Consider the following 21,960-nt stretch of genomic DNA (forward strand, 5'->3'; position numbering starts at 1 on the left):
TGGTGCATACGAGTCGCACCAATAGAAAGGTTCATTCACTATCCATCCCGTGTTGATGATTTTTTGCACAGCAACTAGTAGCTGGGTGTTGTTTCCCGTTCGTTCGGGTTGATTAATGGAAGAGCCTCGTGATCTAGCTAAAGGGTCCTTCAATAAAGGGTCCTTCAAAATTCCGTGAGCGGTGGTTCAATTCGCTTCCCGATAAGCTATACCTATTCCAAGATTAGCGAGTCATTCTACGGAGTACTCCGTACGCCTCTGCCATGCATAATTTGGCCGACCCGCTGTAGGTAAGCACTATTGTCTTGGAGTAACTTATACACCCGTAGAACACCATGATTTATATGTGATAAATCACGTGTACCACAATGAATATTTTCTCGTGAAAGTAGAGTACAATACAGATTAGCTCGTACAGCTAGACCATAGTCAGTTAGTATGGGAAGCGGGTCAGTGATATCCTGCACACCAGAGGCTGTAGATACATTGTGGGGCAGGTCGGCAGGGTCTAAACACGAGGGTATTCTGCCAATTTTTCCCGTCCACGCGCCAAAACTGGAGTCATTCTTTCAGCTGACTGAACATGATGATATGGAAGTCACAGGGGAGCAATGCTTCGATTAACAGGCACAGTTTTGGGGTTACTCCTTAAAGGGGTCATTGGAGCCTCGAATTCTTCTACTTCTGGTATTGATCCCATCCAGAACTATTGCTCCCGTTTTTATCATCAATGTGAGTACAATCTTTACTCCTATTTCCATAAGATGGAGTCTTTGCTAATGAGGGGCTGAAATTCAGCTGTTGTGAAAAATGGAACATTGTATATTGATGGCGGAATTGAGCTCTTCATTCCATATAACAATATGGGTGATCTAAAAGGATCCATAAGTGTCGGTTATAGTAAGTTACTGCTAAACTTTGTCGCAACCTTGGAACTCAAGCGGTAAAGAACTATTCTCACTAGCTACATAGACACATATCTCATTACTGCTTCAATGGACGCATCTTGGGATTGGAAGACCAATATCTCGATGACAGAAATCGCCAAAACTGCCGACGCAAATACGGGTACCGACCCACCAGTCAACATTCGTGGAGCCCTATACGCCGGGACGCAAGACGATGATAGTGTCTATACCTACGGCGGAACCGTGTCATGGGTTAACGAGACCTTCCCGGGATTCCAGTGGCCAACCGCCCCTGCGTACACCCTATGGTCGTATGGCATTTCCAGCAACGCCTGGGATCAATATGACATATCACTGGATGCTCCATATCGTCCAGCTGGAGGTTCATATGCAGAGGCGACAGACCAAGGCCTCGGTTTCTATCTGAATGGATACATTGATAATGGGTCATCGTCACTTTATTCCTCCTTGACAAATTTCCAACGATACCTAGACGGTCTTATCGTGCTCGACATCAGTACCCAGGAAGCAGTCAATATCTCAACCTCGTCCCTCACCAATTATCCACGCGCAATGGGTGGCTTGGTCTCCCTGCCCAATATTGGCAGCAAAGGCATAATGGTTTCTATGGGAGGAGTGACAAAATCAGCAGATAACAGTAACTTGTCGGATAATGGGACATATGTAAGTTCAAAATAACGATCTGTGAAGTGGGAAAGATATTGACTAAGGGAATTATCACAGGTATCCTTTGACAGCGTCGATTTCTTCGATATTGCGTCCATAAATACCACCAACTCAAGTGTGAATTGGTACACTCAGAGCACGACTGGAGACATTCCAGCCCCCCGAACGGACTTCTGCGTCATCGCCGCGTCTGCCCCTGACAACTCGAGTCACAATATCTACCTCTATGGCGGCAAGAATAGCACTACAGTCTACGATCAGATGTATGTCCTAAGTATTCCCTCGTTCGAGTGGGTCAAAATTTACGAAGGATCATCGCCCCGTTACGGACACACCTGTCACTTAGTGGCACAATCTCAAATGTTGACTGTCGGGGGAGTCGAGTATATGGATGTCACAGAGAACTGTGACTGGGAAGACAGGGGCGTGGCTATCATGAATTTGAGGGATTCCACATGGGGCAGTGTGTACAACGCCAATCCAGGCGAGTATCTGGTACCTTCTAAAGTTTATTCGGTTATTGGTGGCAGGTAAGTTCCCAGAAGCGTCTCCCATACCTGATCCCAAAAAGAAATCCAAAAAATACTAACTTCGTTGAAGCGCAATCGGAAATGCCACTATGAGTAAGCCGTCGCGTGGGTTCAGCAATGATGCAGTTGAGGCATTCTTCGATCACAAAGCCACAGCATCTACCAATGCGAGTACAAGCACAACCACGAACACGACCACAGCCACAAACACAACGAAGAGCAAAAATGTTTCAAGCTCAAGTCTCAGTGGTGGAGATATCGCGGGTATTGTGATCGGTTCTCTTGCTGGCGTGATCCTCATAGCTATGGGGTTGGCCTGCTTTATTTTTTTTCGGACGCAGAAAACAACCAATTGTCGACCATCCCGATGTCCATGAGGTACCGGGAAGTGAGAGATCATTGTTGGGGTCTCTGTTCGGTAATCCACGACAGAAAATGCAGGAATTACCTGATCAGTTAGCGCCTGAGATGCCTGATTCGGCCAGGTATGAGATGCCTGATTCGGCCAGGTATGAGGTGCCTGATTCGGCCAAGTATGAGATGCCTGATTCGGCCAAGTATGAAGTGCCTGATTCGGCCAAGTATGAAGTGCCTGATTCGGCCAAGTATGAGATGTCTGCTGATGTTGCACCTGTCGAGCTTCCAGGGTCTGGAGAGAACAGGAGGAGTGTTTACTTACCAGAAAAATTTTAAAGTCCAATATTGATAAAAAGGGCGAAGATATCATAACTGACGGTCGCCCAAGAATGAATCTATTAATCATCTTATAATACCAAAACAGGTTGACTGACTCCTTTTTTCAAGAGGAAGGTTACTTGATTTAATATAAATTAATGTTTTTCTCTCATCTATCACAATATGAAAAATATCACGTCAGTCCTCCAATATGATAAGAACATCAAGTTGAGCCCGAGAAACCGTTGAGAGATCACTTCAAGTTCAAATATCATGAGATCTGCTACGGAGCCCGCATAAGATAACAGCCTCCAGGGTCGTTCATATGAAGTCTGACCTAATTACATTAAAAATGACCTAGGGACTCGGACCCACCAACCACCGAACTTGAAATCAACGTCAGAGACTTACATTGATCAGAGCATGGTGGAGACTAATCCATCCAAATATCCATTCTTATTCTTAGGCCCGGGAGTAATTGTAAAAAAAGAGGTAAAGCCACACCGGTGGCGTATTGGGAGCTCCGCAGGACTCCGGAGTTGTGTATACTAATTATTAATTGTGCTTTAAGCATCTGAGACATTGATGTGGATCAGATAGATGCAGAAAATGATCTCAAGATTCTCAACCATCCTACTAAATTGTATGATACCATGCCACTTCATGTCAAAATTTCTTCCTCAATTCATGCAATGGACTTGGCAGTGGAGAAATTCGATGCCTCCTAGCACATATGCAGAGTTTAATGTAAAATTGGGATACATATGTGCATATAAGGATAATCAAAGTCAGCCTTACATATGGGGCTGGTGGAAAAGAACTCTAGCGGGAACTAATTAACTTGGAACTTGAACCCTATGAACTCCACATACCCAGATTTTAACTTGGACTTGATCTTGAATCATCCGAATCGGCAAATATAATGATTGAGAAACATTAAATGACTAAATCACGTAATAATATAATCATATAATCATGTAATTCTTCTGATATTAGTACAAATTATACCATCCGAAACATTTGCAATGCCGATTTTTATGACATCTGGATAGTGCGAGATCAAATTTCAACTTGAAAATTCTAGATGTGAAGTTCAAAATAACATTTGAAGGCCTATAAAGGATAGAAAGTTCTTAAAAGCCATCAAACCTACTTCGGGTCTCGTACTCGTACTCAACAGACTAACCTGAGACAGATTCTCCATTTTTTTCATGACAATCACCCAGTTATCAGTTATCAAAGCTTGAACGGAATAGAGAATCCTTGGAAATGGATCCCAGAGACCTTCAAGTGTGTCCTTGTTCTGTGGAACCAGTGGAGTTGTGGAGCCTCATTTGTATGTCGATCCATCCGAACCTTGGAAGATTCCACTGAATTTCTATTGAATTTCCCCTAGTAATTCATGTTTCGTTTCTTTTCGAAAGAGTACTAGTGGTTTCCTAGTAGTGTACAGGGTATACTCAACTTGAAGTTAGTTGATTCTATGTGTATTACTAGATAGTACATATGCTAGTAGTCTTAAGTTCAAATTCAAATGTTATAGATTATAATGAGACTACCTACTATCATATAACCTTGGAAGTATAGACTTCCAGTTCACAAATGTGCATTATTCCAAGGTTCCAAGCCCTGGAGGGTTCGCCCCGTTTTTCTTTTCCCTTGAACCAATCCATGATCGCAGAATTCGCATCAGTTTGAGTGTATAACCCACACGGGTCATACTCATCCATCAAACTATGCAAAGTTAGGGTTCAATTCCGTCTACCCGTGCATAAATCAAATTACGTACCAGGTCCTTCATTACACGATGATAGATTGCATGCTATCTGATAGACCTGGCTCATGGGTACTCAGCCCCGACTCGGAAGGTGAGCTGGTGAGCCGTCTTTTGTCTAATAGTACATAGTAGGTCAAAAGTCTGGCCCCACCCCATATATAAGATTTCGGCCGAAAAAATTAACTCCTACATTAAAAAAATTCTTAAAAATCAAGTTTGTAATAGTTTGAGTTAAAATTGGATGATAATACAGCTGCATAGATATTCTTCCTTTTCAAACACTAATATTTAGTGTAATAGCCCCGTACATTGTAAACAGCCCTACATCGTCGGGTGAATGACCGAATCAGCCTATCGATAGTATCTTGTGGAATATTCCACCACGCGTGTTTCAATAAGCTATGAAACTCAGTCCAGGCTACTAAGGAACGACCAGTGTGTCGTAGGTCAGGGCGCAATTTGAAGACCTCACGTTTTAGAAGGAAACAATAGACCTCAATTGGATTCAAATCAGGTGAATGAGCTGGCCAGTCCATAACGTGTATTCCATGAGCCATAAAAAATTCTTGGGTGGACTCCGCGGTGTGACTTCTAGCGTTATCTTGCTGAAAGATCATATCTGGTATATAGAAGTGTAAAAAAGCTTCTTCAAGAGCCCATTGGTAAGAATTAGCTGAGTATCCACCTCGGGGGGGGGGGGCTTCAGAATCACGCCATATAACAACTAGGTCTGTACGACCACCAATCCAGATAGCACCCCAAACCATTTGTGCAATATCCCGGCCATGGTTTGTAAGATTAACTAAATGTTGTCGATAGGCTTCTGAAGCTAGCCGAAATACCCATTGAATTGTTGAATTTGATCGTCTTTGGACTGAGCATTCATCACTGAATACTAAACGATCTAGTTCATTAAATCATTGCCATTGGCGTACAAATTGCATACGCTCACGTGCGTCTTTTGTTGTTAGTGGGATACGGCGACGTGACTTCCACTTGCGAATTCGGTAATTGCGTAAACAACGATAGATTGTCGATCTTGATAGGGATAGACCAGCTTCTGCACTAAGGGCTTCCCAGCTCATTCTAGGAAATCTTCGACACATGCGATACACATAGCGGATAGTTCGATCACTTATGATTATTGGACGGCCTGACTTCGGGCGTGATTTAACATCCTTGCGTTCCTCATAGCGTTTCAACGTGCGATAGACAGTCTTGCGATCGATATTCAAATCACGCGCGATCTGAGCCTTCGTATGGCCTAATTTAACAGCTAGAAGAACCGCAAAATGCATCACATGTAATAGCTCTGATAGCTCTGCCTCTCGCGGGCGATTTCCCTTAACAACAGTGCCAAAAGCTCGCATATTGGTGGTGTTATGATTTTTTGAAGTTGGTGGCGTTGAAAAATTAAGTTTCTATATAAAAAGTGGGGCCAGACTTTTGAACACCCATGTAGTACCAGTAGTAATAGTATGTACGAACTTGAACCCCCGAGTATAAATTGAGCAGGACTGGCACTTATGCATGCATTGGCATCATCTTGACTTGGAATCATTCCTTCTTTCTCTATCAACCCATTCCACATTGGAATCATTTCAGATTTCAACGCTCGTTCCCTTCATATTATCTTTTTTCTCCTCTTCTGTCTGTTTTTCAAAGTCTCCTGACTCGGTGTTCATCATGGCGAAATTCGCCTCTTTTGGTATGCTGGCAGCAGCCGCCACGTTAGCCCAAGCTACCTCACTGGCAAATATGTGTACAGACACTAAAGCCAAGGCCACGGTCCCATCGACCGGTCTGTTTCCAGGCATTGTTACTTCTGTAGATGTAACTGCCAACCCAGTCTACAATGAGACTGTCGCCGATGAGGCTTACTACCCAGACGCTACTTTCGACTACTGCAACGTCACCATGTCTTACTCCCCACAATGGGAAGACTGACAAGGTACTGCTGAACTTTTGGCTTCCAGCCCCAGAGAAATTCAACAACCGGTGGGTCTCTACTGGTGGTTTTGGTTTTGCCATCAACTATGAGACATCCATGCCTGGTGGTATAATCTATGGTGCTGCCACTGGACGAACTGATGGTGATTGGAGGCTTTCATGTCAATTTTGACGATGTCTTCCCTCTTGCAAACGGTACTTCCAACCTGAATGCTCTATACATGTTCGGGTACCAGGCCCATCACGAGATGTCCTCCATTGGCAAGGCCTTTACCAGGAACTCTTTCGACCTTGATGACTCAACAAAGCTGTACGCGTACTACCAGGGTTGTTCTGAGGGTGGTCGTGAGGGATTCAGCCAGGTTCAGCGTTTCCCTGATGAATGGGATGGTGCTGTCATTGGTGCTCCTGCCCTTCGCTACGGTCAGCAGCAGGTTTACCACTTGTTCCCGCAAGTTGCTGAGAAGACCCTGAATTACACTCCTCCCTACTGTGAGCTGGAGAAGATTGTTAGCCTTACCATTTCTGCCTGTGATGTCCTTGATGGTAAGGCTGACGGTGTCATTGGACGTTCCGATCTTTGCAAGCTTCATTTTGACTTCAACCCGACTGTCGGCGAGGAATACCACTGCTCCAGCTCCGAAGTACCCCCGAACAGAGCGGCTCAGTGACAAAGGAGGGTGCTCACCTTGCGTACACCATCTATAACGGACTTATCGACACTGATGGTCGCCGGGCTTACTTCTGGTTACCAATATGGCGCAGAAATGGAAGAGGCTGAGACTGTGTATGACTCTAGCACCGGCGAATTGGAAGTTTCCATCTCATTCCTTGGTGGAGAGTGGGTTGCTCGTGGCTTGCAACTCCTTGAGGAGGACAACATCTCGAGTCTGGAAGATGTTAGCTACGATACCCTCCGTGACTGGATGCTCGAAGGCTTGCATCGTTACGAGGGCGTTCTGCAGACTACATGGACTGATCTGAGCCGCTTTGAAGCTGCTGGTGGTAAGATCATCTCGTACCACGGTGAACAGGACCCCAGTATTCCTACCGCCTCTTCTGTCCGTTTCCACGAGTCCGTTCGCTCTACCCTCTACGGTAACGAGTCTTTCGCCAAGGGTACCTCGAGTCTGAATGAGTGGTACCGTCTTTTCTTGGTTCCTGGTGCAGCTCACTGTGGCACCAACCCTCTTTAGCCTAATGGTCCCTTTCCGCAGACTTCTCTTGGCTCACTCATTGACTGGGTAGAGAAGGATGATATGCCTGTTACCCTGAATGCCACCGTTATGTCTGGCGCTTACAAGTATGAGCAGCAGTAGCTTTGTGCTTGGCCCTTGCGCCCTCTTTGGAAGAACAATGGCACTACCTTGAATTGTGCATTCGATAAGGAGTCGTATGACACTTGGATCTATGATCTTGACGCCTACAAGATAGCAGCTTTGATATAGCTGAATTACACACTCCTTTATCCTCTATTTCTTGGACCTTGTGGATTCCCCTTGATGTCCCATGCATGAGACTATCAGGATGGTTCAATGTTTAGTCGGTTGTGCTGAGTCCACGGGTCGATCCATGCACCGCCGAGTGTACTGCCTAGAGCGTTCCCCTCTTCAAATGTTCACTAGGTAGTGTGTCGGACTTAATATGCTGAAACTTCAAATGTTCAAGTTACAGCAAATTGCGAACATTTGAAAATGTGGACTAATATGTGGACTCTAGCTACGTGTGATTTTGTATTTATACTTTAGTATTCAATAGAAACCCCAAGAGTCCTTCAGGGCTTCGAATTTTTATTACTCTAAACTCATTAACAATCATGGATGTAGGATTGTTTTGTTAAAAGTCGGTTAATTTAAAATCTGGATATCAAACTATTTGAAAATGAAAAGTGCTAAGAATCATCAAAAACTCAGAATGTCCCATAACATCAGATCATGCCCCCAGAGCCTCATTGAAAATTCTGAAGTTCCCTTCATTGCGCGTATCCAGAACAGCAAAAACGATTTCTTCAAATTTTCCTCTCCACTCCGATTCACTCAACACCTCGCCGGAGATGCGAGCCACCTCTCGTGGTGGATTGTGGAAAGCACCACAGCCAAGTGCACCGAGTACACAATGAGTAACATTGTTCTGAGCAAGAACACGAAGCACTTGTCGCATTTTATCCTTGGTGACTCGAATATCTCCCAGATTAGCTAGAGCAGGTCAGTATAAAAACAAAGAATGAAGCTGCGGCCAGAAATTACTGACCAAATTGTTGTTTGTCTTTGGACAATCTAGGGTTTCGCAAAGCTGCCAGACTGACGACCCCAACAATGAAAATATCATCATGAGGGTAAATACGACACCACCTTGCTACCTCGTCGCGAAACACAGCCACTCTCGGGGACCAAATCGCCCCAAATTCGGGAAGAGGGTAATGTGAGTCATTGAGAGTTGCAGCCAAAGTGCTTCTGAAACAAAGTGCCTCTTCTTGGGCTAGAGCCCCATGTAGCCACCCTCCTCCTGGGTGTTTCTCGCTGGCCATATTGAGAACCCCGACCTTCGCCGTCGGGTGCGCGTTTAGTATTCTTTGGGCTGCGGTGAAACTGTCTGCATTCTGAACGGTAATTCTTGGACTCGAACTCGATGTAGTGAGGTTCGGTTGAATGGGTGCCAAAAGATGCTGATATAGTATTGATTCATCCGAAGCCTCAGTTTGCACGATGATATTTGGAGTGAGGTTTTGAGTCTCTCTGGCTAGATCCCGGCGATGATGTCTCAGTGGAGATTCTTGGTTTCGATCATTGCGCTGAGGTCTCCATCGGGACCAAAATCGTGTCATCTTGGCAGTGATTGAGGTGAAGAAATGGATCAGGAATCAGCGTTGAGAATTTCTATTCGAATTCAACTTGAAAACCAAGTAACTTGAAGTAAAGAAGTGGTGAAGAAAGAAAGTTGGTGACTCGATCGTTCCGTCTTATAGTTCGTATTTACTTTAGGCAAGAGCCTCGGGTGCAAACAGTGCAAACTCATCCTGAGAATTTCCTTCAAACATCGAACTCCGCAACGCCGCAACAACGATCTACGCCCTCGTTCACCCCCGTTTTACTCTTCAATCTCTGTATTTGATCCCCCGTATTCTCGTACCAGGGCCCAAGACCGAGAATACCTAGCCATAATGGCCCCCCCATCACATTCTCCGGGCCGCAATGCCTATCCGATCACTCGCATCACCAATGGTCCAGGCACGATCAACGCTCCTCCAATCCATCTCCCAGTCTACTCGATCTGCCTCAAGCTCGAAATCTTCTCGCAACACAGAAACACCTAAAGCTCCCTCACAAACCACTCCCTCCGAACTCGCCGAGCTCAAGCACCTCCAGGCACCCGCCCTGCTCCGTTCCTACGCCTATACTCTCAAGACCGGCACCGTCGAGTCAGTCGGACGCATGGAACGCACCGTTAGTGTGATTCAGCGCCACACCGCCTGGAACCAGCAGATTGGAAAATACTACCCCCAGGAGACAAGATACCTAGTCTCTGATCCCCGCAACTCGCTGCGCGAGGGCGATGTGATTGAGTTCTCTTCCGGAGCTCCTAAGAGCCGCCGCGTGCACCACGTCATTGAGCGCATTATCACTCCTTTCGCCGTGCCAATCGAAGACCGACCGGCTGTTCTGTCCCGTGAGGAGCGCGAGCAGGAGCGCGAGCGTCGATGGGCGGAGAAGTACGTGCGTCGAGAATCGCGCCGATTGGGCAAGGAGGTTAACCTGTCTCAACTGGCGGAGGCTATGAATATTGAAAAAGGAACCTCGGACGCTCACATTATTCATCAGATTCATAAGGGTAATGAGCGGATCGGAAAGGTGAAGAAGTTGGTGTTGGAGAGAACTACTGGAAGCCCAGCGCAAACTCCTGCTGAGGCTCTGTGATTGTGAGATGTGAAATATATTGTCTTTCTTTTGTTTCCTTTGGCCTTGTGGACCATTCTGATATCCATGCTGGTGTTGCATGTTGGGTCATATCATATGTACTATATTATACAGCTTTCATTCTATTTCATGGATACACATTACACGTACTAGTTGACATTGATCTTGTAGAATACTGTTCAAGTTCTTAAGTACAGGCATATAGTTTGGGAATCTCAATGATAAAACGTTGCGGCATTAGAGAAGTATGTACGAGAAGAGAGCCCCATTCATTCCGCTCTCAATACTAAAGTCCAAAAAAACATCGTATAGACCTTGGAAAAGAACGGCCGTTCTCCTCTGGCGGATCCAGCCGTCCAACCCCCATTCGTAAATCACTTTGTAAATGGAAAAGAAAGTCACTGGTATCAGAGGAGAGAAAAACCAACTCCGTTTGCCCTGAAATGACGAACAGTATCTCATCTAACGCTGAAAATCTCACGGTGTGCCAGGTGGTGGTCCCGGTAGACAGTGCCTTTTTTTCAATCCCTGGGTCTGGCGAGATTGTTCACCTCGTATCTTTGGCATGGTATCTGGTCGACAGATTCCATGGCAGGTCTTGCCTCGGTAGCTGATCAAGGCCTTCATGATGCAAAAACTTTGACCTTGAGATCCACACTACCAGTCGCTAAGACGCATCGAATGGACATCTTGTTTGCTGCGTTCGGGTCCTCTTTCGCACCATTCGATGATGTACCGTTGGCTCCAGCATCACCGTTGGCCCCGGTGTCCTTCATCAAGGGAGGAGCCCACCTGATTGAGCTGACGAAATGATCATGGGCATCAATTGTACGCACGCACTTGCATTCCTGAGTGAGATCCCAGCAACGTAGTGTTTTATCATCCGCCACTGACAAAAGATATTTCCCACCTGGGTGGAAGACCAACCCGCGCACCCAGTTGTCGTGTCCAACGAGTGTTTTGATACAGTTACCTCGTGCATCCCAAAGACGAATGGTCTTGTCGCGACCTCCTGACGCAACAAACTCCGCCGATGAAGAAGTCGGTGGCGGTTTTTTCTGACCTGCAAGAGCTGCAAGGTGTGGGTAACTTGTGGATGGAGCAAATGCAACACACTCAATGTAGTGGTCGTGTCCCAAGAATGTCGATTTGGTCTCTCCTGACGAAACATCCCACAATCGAGGAATTTGGTCGTCGCCCGCCGAAAACAAGAACCGACCATCTGGAGAAGGTGTGACATCACGCACCCATGCAGCATGGCCCTGTAATGTTTTCACGCAGTAACCTGTTGTCACATCCCAAATTCGTAGTGTCATATCACGAGATGCTGATACCAGGAGATTTCCTGACATTGGAGATCCCGCAGCCCCTGACGGGATAAAGCGAACTGCAGATACACTGTGGTCATGGCCTGGTAAGGTTCGGATATTTTTATATTCGTCTGCAGGGTCCCACAGTTTGATTGTGAGATCGGAGGAACAAGATGCAAGCAAAGTACCCCCTCGCGGGCCACCATAATCCACATCTAAGACAGCCCTAGTGTGTCCCTTGATAGTCCGTTCAAGCTCACCCAGCTCCCAATCCCAAATCTTAATGGTTGTATCTTCCGAGCCAGACGCAAGGGATGAGAAAATAGGGTGAAAAGCGACGCAGGTGATTGGTGATCGGTGCGATTCGAGGTCGTGGCGAGCTGGTGCCCGGGGCAGCCACGAGGCGGGATCTTGGTTTCGTCGAGATAAGGAGGTTGGAGTCGCAGTATCCAGCTCAGCCTGGAGCGAGGCACACCGTGATTCTAAGTCCATAATCTATACTCAGAAGACAAATTAGTTTTCTCCCCATTCCTGTATATCTCTCTCCCGAGATCGAGGTCCACTTTGATATGGGAACAATGCTCCATACCTTTTTCTGTAGTCGGACCACACTGGTCCATTTCTTCTCTAGAAGTCCCTCATATTTCTTCAATGTGGAGTCGTCAACAGTAACTGAATCGCCCAGTTCTTCTCGTAGCGCAATAGAGCTCTGAGGCAGGTTCGCGGAAGCCAAGTAGGCAATGATTGACTTGTGTCTGTAACCCGAAAGTGTCATATTAGATCATAGCCCTTGTCGCATTGAATTCCAAATCAATAAACTTACAGCTCCTCCGCCTGTCGCGCCGTGAGTAGCTGGCTCATGGTGCCGGCGGTTTTGTGTGTTTCCCAGACAGTCGCTAATTCCACCTCCGCATACACCGGAGGATTGTCGCTCAGAAGAAGGAATGGGAGAAAGTAAAGTTGATCAGGACGGAAGATCTGGGAGAATTGGACACAATAAATAGAATTATCGCCTTCTTTGTCTGTTCTTTTCTTCAGAAAGTCGTGTATTTTTTCATAAGTTCAAGAGATTCTAGAGGTTTAAGATCCACCGCGGGGTTTCAAAGCAACAAAACAACACCGCCAAGCCCGCTTGTTTACTTCCCGGATCCGCATTGTGTTTATTTCCTTTTCCCCTCCAGGTCTTGAATCTTGAGATCCTATTCCCTTTCAGAATTTAGGGATCTGTGAGACTTGTCGCACTTCTCTTTCTTTTTTGTCTTATTTTGTCTTACGAGTATTGCATCTTCGTCCGCAATCCGTATTCCCCTGATCGCCTGGGGATCCGATCCCGAATTTCTTCCCGTCCTGTTGCTTGGGCACCAAAACCTCCCTGTAAGAGGATCACCGCCTTATCAATATTAAGAGGATGATGAGGCTTTCAATTCTTTAAGACGAGAGCTATTCATCAATGATACACTGAAGCAACTAAGACATCCGTTTGCAAAGGCTGACCACTGAGTTCTGCCAGATCCCGATCCAGTAACACCATCCTTAACTTCCTCTAACCCGTTACCATGGCAGAAGGTGAAGAGGACTTCTCTGCCTTGCCGCTTCCCGACCGGTTCGCTCATAAGGTGCGCGAGCCCTCCGTATCGCAGTCAACCCATGGCGGAATAATGCGAGACAAAAGACCTCCCTGAAGCTGACCATGAAACCTTGATCGAACAGAACTGGAAAGTCCGAAAGGAAGGATATGAAGACGCAAAAGCACAATTTGAAAAGACCCCAGATGAATCAGACCCGGTGTTTCAACCCTTTCTCCTAGACCCCGGTTTGTGGAAAGGGGCGGTTGCAGATTCTAACGTTGCTGCACAAGTGGAGGGTCTCACAGCATACTGTGCATTCTTAAAATTTGGAGGCGCACAAGCATGTTCAAGGTATGGTTTCAGATTCATTGGAGGAAGTTCTTGACTGCAGTGGACATCATTTGCTGACTCTATTTCCTCCAGGACACGGAACACGACAGTCGGCCCCATTGCGGAGAAGGGTCTACCCTGCGCCAGACCAGTCGGTAAAGCCAGCGCCCAAGAAGCCCTATTATTATGCGTCGAACTAGACAAAGCCGACCCGGTTCTCGAAGATCTTTTGCCTGCCCTTGCACACAAAGTACCCAAGGTGATCGCTGGTACACTAGCCGCCTTGACCCTTATTTACCACAACTTTGGATGCAAGATTGTGGACCCTAAGCCAACCCTTAAGGCCTTGACAAAGGTCTTTGGACATGCCGACAAGAACGTGCGTGCCGAGGCTCAAAATCTCACTGTGGAGTTATATCGATGGCTTCGAGAGGCCATGAAGCCTCTGTTCTGGGCAGATTTGAAACCCGTTCAACAACAGGATCTGGAGAAGCTTTTTGAGAATGTGAAGCAGGAGGCACCGCCAAAACAAGAAAGATTCACCCGGGCTCAACAGGATGCTATGGCTACAGCTAGTGCGGCACCATCCGGCGACGGTGTTGAGGATGAGGGTGGTGAGTTCGGTGAAGAAGAAGAGCCCGAAGTCCTCGACCTTGCAGAGCCTGTGGACGTCTTCCCCAAGGTTCCCAAAGACTTCCATGAACAACTTGCATCATCAAAATGGAAAGATCGCAAGGAAGCATTGGATGCGCTTTACAATGTGCTGAATGTGCCTCGTATCAAGGACGGCCCCTACGATGAGATTGTGAGGGGGTTTGCCAAATCTATGAAGGATGCCAACGTTGCGGTCGTCACAGTAGCTGCCAACTGTGTTGATCTACTGGCGAGGGGATTGCGGAGCGCTTTCGCGAAACACAGATCCACGATCATGGTGCCAATGCTGGAGCGTCTCAAGGAAAAGAAACAAGCGGTTGCCGATGCTTTGGGCGGTGCACTGGATGCTGTCTTCAGCTCAACGGATCTTTCAGAGTGTCTAGAAGATATCTTTGAATATCTCAAGCATAAGAACCCGCAGGTGAAGCAGGAGACAGCCAAATTTTTGATCCGTTGTCTTCGTACTACTCGTATTGTTCCATCCAAAACTGAGATCAAATCCATCGCCGATGCCGGTACAAAATTGTTGACAGAGTCAACAGAAGTTATGCGGTCTGGTGGTGCAGAGATTCTGGGAACGCTTATGAAAATCCTTGGAGAGCGAGCTATGAATCCCTACCTGGATGGACTTGATGAGATTCGGAAGACCAAGATCAAGGAATATTTCGAAACTGCGGAGGTTAAGGCCAAGGACCGACCCAAGCCTATTGTAGCACCGCCCAAGCCAGCCGCCCCGGCTGCTAGGAAGGGTGTGCCCGGCAAGAAGCCCGCTATGGGACTCAAGAAACCGGCCCCTGCTGCTGCGCCTCCTCCTATGGAGGATCCTCCTAAGGCTGCTCCTAAAGGCATTCCTTCAAAGCTCGGAGGTCTTTCAAAACCGGGTTCAGGTCTCGCTCCTCCAGGCTCGAAGCTACGAAGCAAGCTTGGTGGTCCAGGTGGATTGGCCTCGCCTCAAAGGCGAGCTGCTCCACCTCCAGCTGAGGAAGAAGCACCCCCTCCAGCTGCGCCCAAGTTCGGCCTTGGTCGTGGTCTAGCAGGTCGTCCTATTGCAAAGCCATCAGCAGCCGCTGAAGCAGCCCCTGCCCCAGTAGCGCCAGTCATTAGTGGTATCTCTGCCGCGGAACGTGCTGAACTCGAGGAACTTCGTGCAGAGAAAGAAAGGTTTGCTCGTATAATCGAAGATCTGAAATCCGAGCGTTCTAAGTCCAACAATGAACTCACCGAGCTTCAAAACCAAAATGCCCAGCTCATCGAGGACCACACTCGCGATGTCTTGAGTATTAAGGCAAAGGAGACACAACTGGTTCGTGCACGAAGTGACGCGGAGACTGCGGAGGCCAATGTTCAAAAGCAACAGCGCGAGATTGAGAGGTTGAAGCGCGAGCTGGCACGGGCTCTTCGTGCAACTGCAATTAGTCCACCCAACGCCTCGTCTGATACCGGTAGCATGGGCATGCCTGATGCCTCGTCCATCTATCACGAGGCCTCCAGCAACGGATACCCCTCGGCATCCCGATCTGGCCTCCACATGGGATCTCGTTTTGAGAGCCCTAGGCCCCGAAGCTACGCCTCCGCTAGCCCGAGTGAGGAGAAAGAGAACAATGGCCTTGAATCTCCGGGTCTTAGCAGCAGAGAGAGCGGCCTTGGTCGACGTAAGCTGAGTCCAACATACGGCTACTCTGGTATTGGAAGCCCTACTCGCTCGTCTCGAAACTCGACAAATCCCACAGATGAGGAACAGCCTCGATCAGCGGAACCCGCAGAGAATTGGAAGCGAGCCGCTGAGGTTACCAGTCAGCTCAAGGCAAGAATTGAACAAATGAAGGTACGTCTTCATCGCTCTACTGCCCCAATGGATCCCCTTCTCACTCAGTGACAGGCAAGGCAAGGACTTTCACGACCTCCTTCTCAACGTTAATGACCCAACGTAATGACCGCCATCATGCTTTTCCTCTTTTCTATTTCGATGCGTTGTTAGACTGGGTTTTCTTGATGCAATCATGATCCGATCTTGCGGTGGGTATTTTTGGTCTTCCGGGTGGGCTGGGGCCTGGGGCTACTGGCTTCTGTACTTTTTTTTTCATTTTTCTATGCCCCTTTGCGTTTCTCTTATTTCCCTGTAATATCTCCATACCAACTTGTCGCTTTTCTTTTTCTTTTTCTCATTTATTTTTATTCCATGGGCTCTTTCCTACAAAGGTCTTTTCTGGCTAATGAACCTTCAAATGGTGTACTTCAAAATTTCCTTCCACAATACCTGCATTGCTTTGAACTCAGCAGATTGTATAGTAGTTTCCGTGATTTTATGACCATATGAACTATGTACTATTGAGATTCCAGCTACTAGTATAATCCTGTCCAACGTTTTCAATAGTCTTTCGGTGTCAGATGGAAAGGAACCTCAGGATTGCCTAGCCATTAACATTCAACTTGGATCATTCATCATTCATCACCTCAGACTCCAGCTAGTAAGTACTCCGACAAGGTGTCGCATATCTTCACTGTTCTATTCAACTACGGACAACCTTGGAATCCAACTATGGACGTCATAGACTGGATGCTCCTGGCGCTTCTTGTCATTCTCATACCTAACCACCCCACTGGCAGTAAGTCTGCCAGTGTTCCACCTGATATTGCCTCGTCAACCCCGTGCAACTGCCAGTGGATCCTTCAACACTTGAATCACAATGGCATACAGCAGTAGCAACGAATATATACCTAGGTATCTACTACACGCCGTGACCTACATGGATACTGTACCAGTAGCCTGGGGTTCCAAGGTTCTACTAGTACTAATAAAAAATTCTGGAAGAACTTGAACTGTGACACTGACAGACTCGGAGTCCTGGGCCACTGTAGTTCCTAGTATTCGCAATTCATCCTCTTACTAGCACCGAACCAGCTGCACATGTGTGGTACCACCTGGGCAAAAAACTGGAAGATACCCATGCACCTGGCAAAACAGAAAAGCTCAGCCCTGGAGGATGCAAGGGTTGAAAAGGTTCAGGGTATGAATGTAGCACTGCTGGAAAGTCAGCGGTCATCCATTCAACATTTCAAACTTTGAAGAACCTGAAGCCTGAGTTGTACTAGTTTGAATTTAACTTCTCAAGTTTTTACATAGCACGAACATCTGGAGCAGACATCTGGAACAGTTGATGGATCCGAGTCTAGAACAACATGGCTAACATTTTGAAAGTAACTAAGTTAGAACATTGAACTTGAAGGGATCAATGAACTTCACCATGTGAACTCAGGCTTCCAATATTACATATCGGGTAATCACAGCTACATTTACGAGGCTACAAGGCTACGAAGCTACACAAGCAGAGTGCATGAATGCTGATCTCGAAACATTTCTACAGGAGCCATGTGGAACAAGTAGAGAAATGCATTCATGGGTATCTGCAGAAAGTTGGTACATAAGGGTGTTAGGAGAGTTCATGAAGTTCATGAGAGAAAAAATTATTTCTTTTTTGTCAGAACAGGAGATCGAAATGCCAATGGCTCTTTCACACCCATCTAAAGCTAAAAAGAATTGGCCGTTAACAAGTAATCCAGAGCCCTGAAACACCTCGTGGTTCCCATTAAAACTTTTGGAGGAAGACGATCCCGTCAAACAAAAATCCAAGTCACGGAAGAGAGACTTAGACCTTGATGGCGTTCTCAGCGGCCTTGCGCTTCTTCTCCTGGCGGGCGTTGGCCTTGGCACCCATGATACCACCACCCCAGTGGCGGCGGGACTCCTCGTACTTCTCGGTGTAACCCTCCTTGATGGCGGAGAGGAGCTTGGAGAACTCGGTCTTGTCCTCGGAGCGGACCTCGGTCAGGGCCAGAACGGCGGAGGTCTTCTTGTGGACAACAGTTCCGAGACGGGCCTTACCCTTCACAATAGCGTAAGGGACACCCATCTTGCGGCAAAGAGCGGGAAGGAAGACAACCAGCTCAATGGGGTCAACGTCGTGAGCGATCAGGACGAGGGAAGCCTTCTTGTTCTCAACGAGGCCAACGACGTGGTTGAGACCGTACTTGACGTTGTAGGGCTTCTTGGAGACATCCTCCTTCTTCTTGCCCTCGGAGACGGCAGTAGCCTCCTGGACGAGACGCTCCTTCTTCTCGGCCTTGGTCTCAGGGCGGTACTTGGCGAGGAGCTTGAAGGTCTGGGCAGCAGTGTTGCGGTCCAGGGTGTTCTGGAACTGAGCGATGGAAGGAGGAACCTTCAAACGCATGTTCAGAATCTTCTTCTGGCGCTGAAGACGAACATACTCGGGCCACTTGACGAAGCGGGACAGGTTGCGCTTGGGCTGGACGTCCTGGCCGATACCGTAGTTGCGGGAACGCTTCTCAATGAGAGGGTTCTGTGAAAAGGGGAAATGTCCCATGATTAGTACATTGCTTCATCTTCTCATAAACTCCCGGGGAAAGAAGAAACTAACCTTGGCCTGCTTCTTGGAGGAGCCAGCCTTGCCCTGGGGGTAGGGCATGGCGGCGGTCTTCTTTCCGGACTTGGGAGGCTATCATTGAGAAAAGAAGATCAGCGATCTTGTCCACTATGGGCTGCATCTTCTTTAAACTCTAGAGAGAACACGAGTACCTAGGCGCCATTTTACAGGCGCCTCGGCTCGTGCCTCAAGCCAGTTTCATCGCCAATGCCTGACATCTCTTTCGAAGCTGTCAGGACATTTTGACGGAATTGCTTTGATCACGAGGATCGAAAGCTAGACAAATTGTCCTTGAAGGAATCACTACAGCAGGTGAAACCTGTATTAGAGACGATCAGAAGCTTACCACCATGTTGTCGACTTGGGATCGTTGCGCGAGATTGGCGATGTTCGAAGGAATGAAAGAGAAAAGAACGACAGTGGATGTTAATGAATTTCTCGTGGGTCGCGCTAATGCGGACATGTGACTAGGGCTAGGGCATACCCGCTCAATAAGGGCAATTCCATACACGTGATCCAGATCTGTTATTATCACGTGATATCATCGCCTTCCATATTAGGCGACCTACTAAGCTATATCTTGACAACCTTGGAATACTGGATTCTGGTGCATCTTGACATACCCGAGGAATACGATAGTTCTTCTCAAATATTACGATCGGCTTGAACGTCAAAGCTAGATTCTTTTCTCATTCAAGATGACATCCCGCAACGAATAACCCAACGACAGCAATGTTCTCTATGTACTCATCACGAACATTAAGAACGCTACTAACAAAAAAGAGATGAAACAGTCCATGCAGAAGGTATGTCGCTAAAATATATGTATGAAGGCCAAGGGTAACAGCGAAAGAAACAAATAAACACTGGGTATCACCGCCATGCTCCCAGGCTTGGTAGAGCCCCTCGCCCAAGGCTAGTGCTCGCTGCTTGAACAGCCTTCCTCTTCCCTGTAGTACCCTCTTGACTACGCACTCCTGCAACAATTTTATCAATGTTGGTTTCAACCACAACGCCACCAACAATCATCTCGCTCAGGACTGCATGCATCGTCTCGTAACCAAAGATAAGGTCTAGCTCGCAAACGTTCTCAAACATACGATCCAGTGCCTCCACGAAGACTTGGATCAAGTCAATCAGCGCGAGTGGTGACTCCATAGATGTAGAGATCATAATGAATGAGAGGGTGGCATAGGTGCGGTAGGTGATCTGCGTAGGCGCATCAGAGGGTCCATTGGCCGAGGAGCTGGCACCCTGCGATGAGAGAAGAGGAGGAAGAAGAGGGAGGAAATTGCAAGCGCTTGCAGGTCGCTGTGCTACCAGTCTGTAGATTTGCGCAATGAGAGATTGCTGTGTTTGAGTATCCTGAGATAGACGTGTGAGCTTCGGAGATACCTGCAGTTCAGCTGGACAAGACTCACCAGTTGAGTATAGAACTTTGTCAGCCGTGGTTGGCCATTGTTATTGAATACGAGCACCGCGTTAATCATGATGAGTGATTGTAGGAGGATTATACCTAGGTAGTGTGTATTTGATGGAAGAAGATCAATGTAATGACTCTCCCTCATCCTCAAGATCCCGCGCCGCTCTTATCGATAACCATGGTTGGTCCGTGCGTCCTTGATTTTCCGGAGAACTTTACGCGCCCAGATGATTCGACTCTAAACTACGACTTTAAAGATGAATCGCTCTATTTCAAGGTGCTCCGCTTTTGCAAAGCGCTTATATTCCACATCGAACCCTTCAAATCCGCCTAGTACCTCGAAATCCTCATCTTCAACTAAACGGGAGCTCCAAGACCTCACACCTTCCGACCTATGCTACTATTGGGATACAAAACAGCCTACATCATCCCAGCTCGCCTTTGCCGACAGGTTATTCATACCCTCACGTCATTCTCCACTCAAGTTATGGTCTGCAAGCAAGTTCCGCACGACACCGATGTCCTCGGTCGAGCCTGAAGTCGCATTTCTCGGCCGTTCCAATGTCGGCAAGAGTTCGCTGTTGAATGCCGTTATGGGACAAGAGATATGCTGGACATCCTCTAAACCAGGCCGGACAAGGGAAATGAATGCATTTGGTATTGGTGGCACAAAAGGTGGTGAATCAAAAGTGGTACTTTTAGATATGCCAGGATATGGAAAGGCTAGTCGAGCGGAATGGGGAATGGAGATCTTGAAATATTTACAAGGGCGAAAGCAGTAAGTATATTGACCCTCAATTTCTCCCTTACAAGGTTTTTTGAATCCCCACTTATAAATTTCATCTGCAAGACTTCGCCGCGCATTCATCCTCATCGACAGCGAGCATGGAGTCAAGAAAAACGATGCAGATATCCTCAAGCTTTTCCGACGCTATGCTATTCCCCACCAAATAATCCTCTCCAAGGTCGATAAAGTCCTCGCCAAAAAGAAAAAGCAGGTGAAAACGGGTGTTTCAGATGTGAGTGTTCAGCGACTACACAAAATGCTGCACGATCTGAAGACGGTTATTCAACCGGACCCGAGCATCTCAGAGGGACCTGGTGCACTTGGTGAGCTTGTCACCTGCAGCGCAGATGTTCCCATTGGTGACGGACAGTTCCTTGGTATGAATGCTGTCCGATGGGCCATTTTGTCCGCGGCAGGAATTGATGGGAGCTTAGAAGATGGAAAACTTGCACCAAAAGTCGAGGTGATACCTCAATCGTCCGACCTTCCTGAATCATAGCCTCTCTATGAGAGGTGCAACCTCTTCTGTATATAGGTTGAGCAGGGTTATGGGAGGCAAAAGGCTGTAGATACTTCTTTTCAGAGACATCTCTGGGACCGTGTAATATAATTGTACTAGTACTCATGTAAATATGCAATGACACTTCAAATGTTGAACATTCATGGTTTCTACAAGCGAATCTAGATACAATTTTGTAAAACCGAGCCCATTGAATATGCGAGTGCATGTGTCAGTCTCGATTCAAGTTGAACCTTGGAAGTTTTAGTAAACATGATCAATACTAACTTTCAGGTTGGGCCAAGAACATTTGAAGGTAAGCATACCTCGGACACTTCGCAACTTGAAAAAGCCCACATTGAACATACTCTTCAATGGCGACACTCTTGATAGTAAGGAGAGCTCGAATCCATATCACAAACCCAGCCAAGCGGACAAGCCAAGGGTTCCTGGCAGGTTTGAGCCGAAGCAGGGGCGACAAGGATGACCCAAGTAAGAAGAGTGAG

General features: G+C 47.1%; 10 protein-coding genes across 10 annotated transcripts; 6 read left to right on the forward strand and 4 right to left on the reverse strand.

Moving 5' to 3' along the window:
* Positions 1 to 1,031: 1,031 nt before the first annotated feature.
* On the forward strand, positions 1,032 to 2,818 carry N7483_005265 (Kelch repeat-containing protein; the record flags this gene model as incomplete). The annotated part of the gene is made up of 4 exons (XM_057088702.1): positions 1,032 to 1,592; positions 1,653 to 2,125; positions 2,196 to 2,435; positions 2,515 to 2,818. 4 exons carry the CDS (start codon positions 1,032 to 1,034, stop codon positions 2,816 to 2,818), a joined length of 1,578 nt encoding a protein of 525 aa, XP_056948531.1.
* Positions 2,819 to 6,263: 3,445 nt separating this feature from the next.
* Positions 6,264 to 7,198, forward strand: N7483_005266 (tannase and feruloyl esterase; the record flags this gene model as incomplete). Its single annotated transcript, XM_057088703.1, has 3 exons — positions 6,264 to 6,488; positions 6,529 to 6,634; positions 6,681 to 7,198. The coding sequence occupies 3 exons, from the start codon at positions 6,264 to 6,266 to the stop codon at positions 7,196 to 7,198; spliced, it is 849 nt and encodes a 282-aa protein (XP_056948532.1).
* Positions 7,199 to 7,252: 54 nt separating this feature from the next.
* Positions 7,253 to 7,846, forward strand: N7483_005267 (tannase subunit; the record flags this gene model as incomplete). The annotated part of the gene is made up of 2 exons (XM_057088704.1): positions 7,253 to 7,684; positions 7,724 to 7,846. 2 exons carry the CDS (start codon positions 7,253 to 7,255, stop codon positions 7,844 to 7,846), a joined length of 555 nt encoding a protein of 184 aa, XP_056948533.1.
* Positions 7,847 to 8,459: 613 nt separating this feature from the next.
* Positions 8,460 to 9,351, reverse strand: N7483_005268 (uncharacterized protein; the record flags this gene model as incomplete). The annotated part of the gene is made up of 2 exons (XM_057088705.1): positions 8,460 to 8,722; positions 8,778 to 9,351. The coding sequence occupies 2 exons, from the start codon at positions 9,349 to 9,351 to the stop codon at positions 8,460 to 8,462; spliced, it is 837 nt and encodes a 278-aa protein (XP_056948534.1).
* Positions 9,352 to 9,718: 367 nt separating this feature from the next.
* Positions 9,719 to 10,441, forward strand: N7483_005269 (uS17 family ribosomal protein; the record flags this gene model as incomplete). The annotated part of the gene is made up of 1 exon (XM_057088706.1): positions 9,719 to 10,441. The coding sequence occupies one exon, from the start codon at positions 9,719 to 9,721 to the stop codon at positions 10,439 to 10,441; it is 723 nt and encodes a 240-aa protein (XP_056948535.1).
* A 623-nt stretch (positions 10,442 to 11,064) lies between these two features.
* N7483_005270 (WD40 repeat domain-containing protein) lies at positions 11,065 to 12,612 on the reverse strand (the record flags this gene model as incomplete). Its single annotated transcript, XM_057088707.1, has 3 exons — positions 11,065 to 12,246; positions 12,341 to 12,506; positions 12,575 to 12,612. 3 exons carry the CDS (start codon positions 12,610 to 12,612, stop codon positions 11,065 to 11,067), a joined length of 1,386 nt encoding a protein of 461 aa, XP_056948536.1.
* Positions 12,613 to 13,307: 695 nt separating this feature from the next.
* N7483_005271 (putative spindle pole body component) lies at positions 13,308 to 16,179 on the forward strand (the record flags this gene model as incomplete). Its single annotated transcript, XM_057088708.1, has 3 exons — positions 13,308 to 13,367; positions 13,462 to 13,670; positions 13,743 to 16,179. The coding sequence occupies 3 exons, from the start codon at positions 13,308 to 13,310 to the stop codon at positions 16,177 to 16,179; spliced, it is 2,706 nt and encodes a 901-aa protein (XP_056948537.1).
* A 1,771-nt stretch (positions 16,180 to 17,950) lies between these two features.
* Positions 17,951 to 19,097, reverse strand: N7483_005272 (60S ribosomal protein eL8; the record flags this gene model as incomplete). The annotated part of the gene is made up of 3 exons (XM_057088709.1): positions 17,951 to 18,661; positions 18,740 to 18,817; positions 19,092 to 19,097. 3 exons carry the CDS (start codon positions 19,095 to 19,097, stop codon positions 17,951 to 17,953), a joined length of 795 nt encoding a protein of 264 aa, XP_056948538.1.
* A 521-nt stretch (positions 19,098 to 19,618) lies between these two features.
* Positions 19,619 to 20,235, reverse strand: N7483_005273 (putative AP-3 adaptor complex subunit sigma; the record flags this gene model as incomplete). Its single annotated transcript, XM_057088710.1, has 2 exons — positions 19,619 to 20,110; positions 20,167 to 20,235. The coding sequence occupies 2 exons, from the start codon at positions 20,233 to 20,235 to the stop codon at positions 19,619 to 19,621; spliced, it is 561 nt and encodes a 186-aa protein (XP_056948539.1).
* Positions 20,236 to 20,425: 190 nt separating this feature from the next.
* On the forward strand, positions 20,426 to 21,454 carry N7483_005274 (translation initiation/elongation factor MRX8; the record flags this gene model as incomplete). Its single annotated transcript, XM_057088711.1, has 2 exons — positions 20,426 to 20,946; positions 21,019 to 21,454. 2 exons carry the CDS (start codon positions 20,426 to 20,428, stop codon positions 21,452 to 21,454), a joined length of 957 nt encoding a protein of 318 aa, XP_056948540.1.
* Between the last annotated feature and the right edge of the window lie 506 nt (positions 21,455 to 21,960).

This window comes from Penicillium malachiteum, assembly GCF_028827825.1.
Source record: "Penicillium malachiteum strain IBT 17515 chromosome Unknown utg000002l:1.0-8849297.0:1.0-8852440.0, whole genome shotgun sequence".
NCBI classification, from domain to species: domain Eukaryota; kingdom Fungi; phylum Ascomycota; class Eurotiomycetes; order Eurotiales; family Aspergillaceae; genus Penicillium; species Penicillium malachiteum.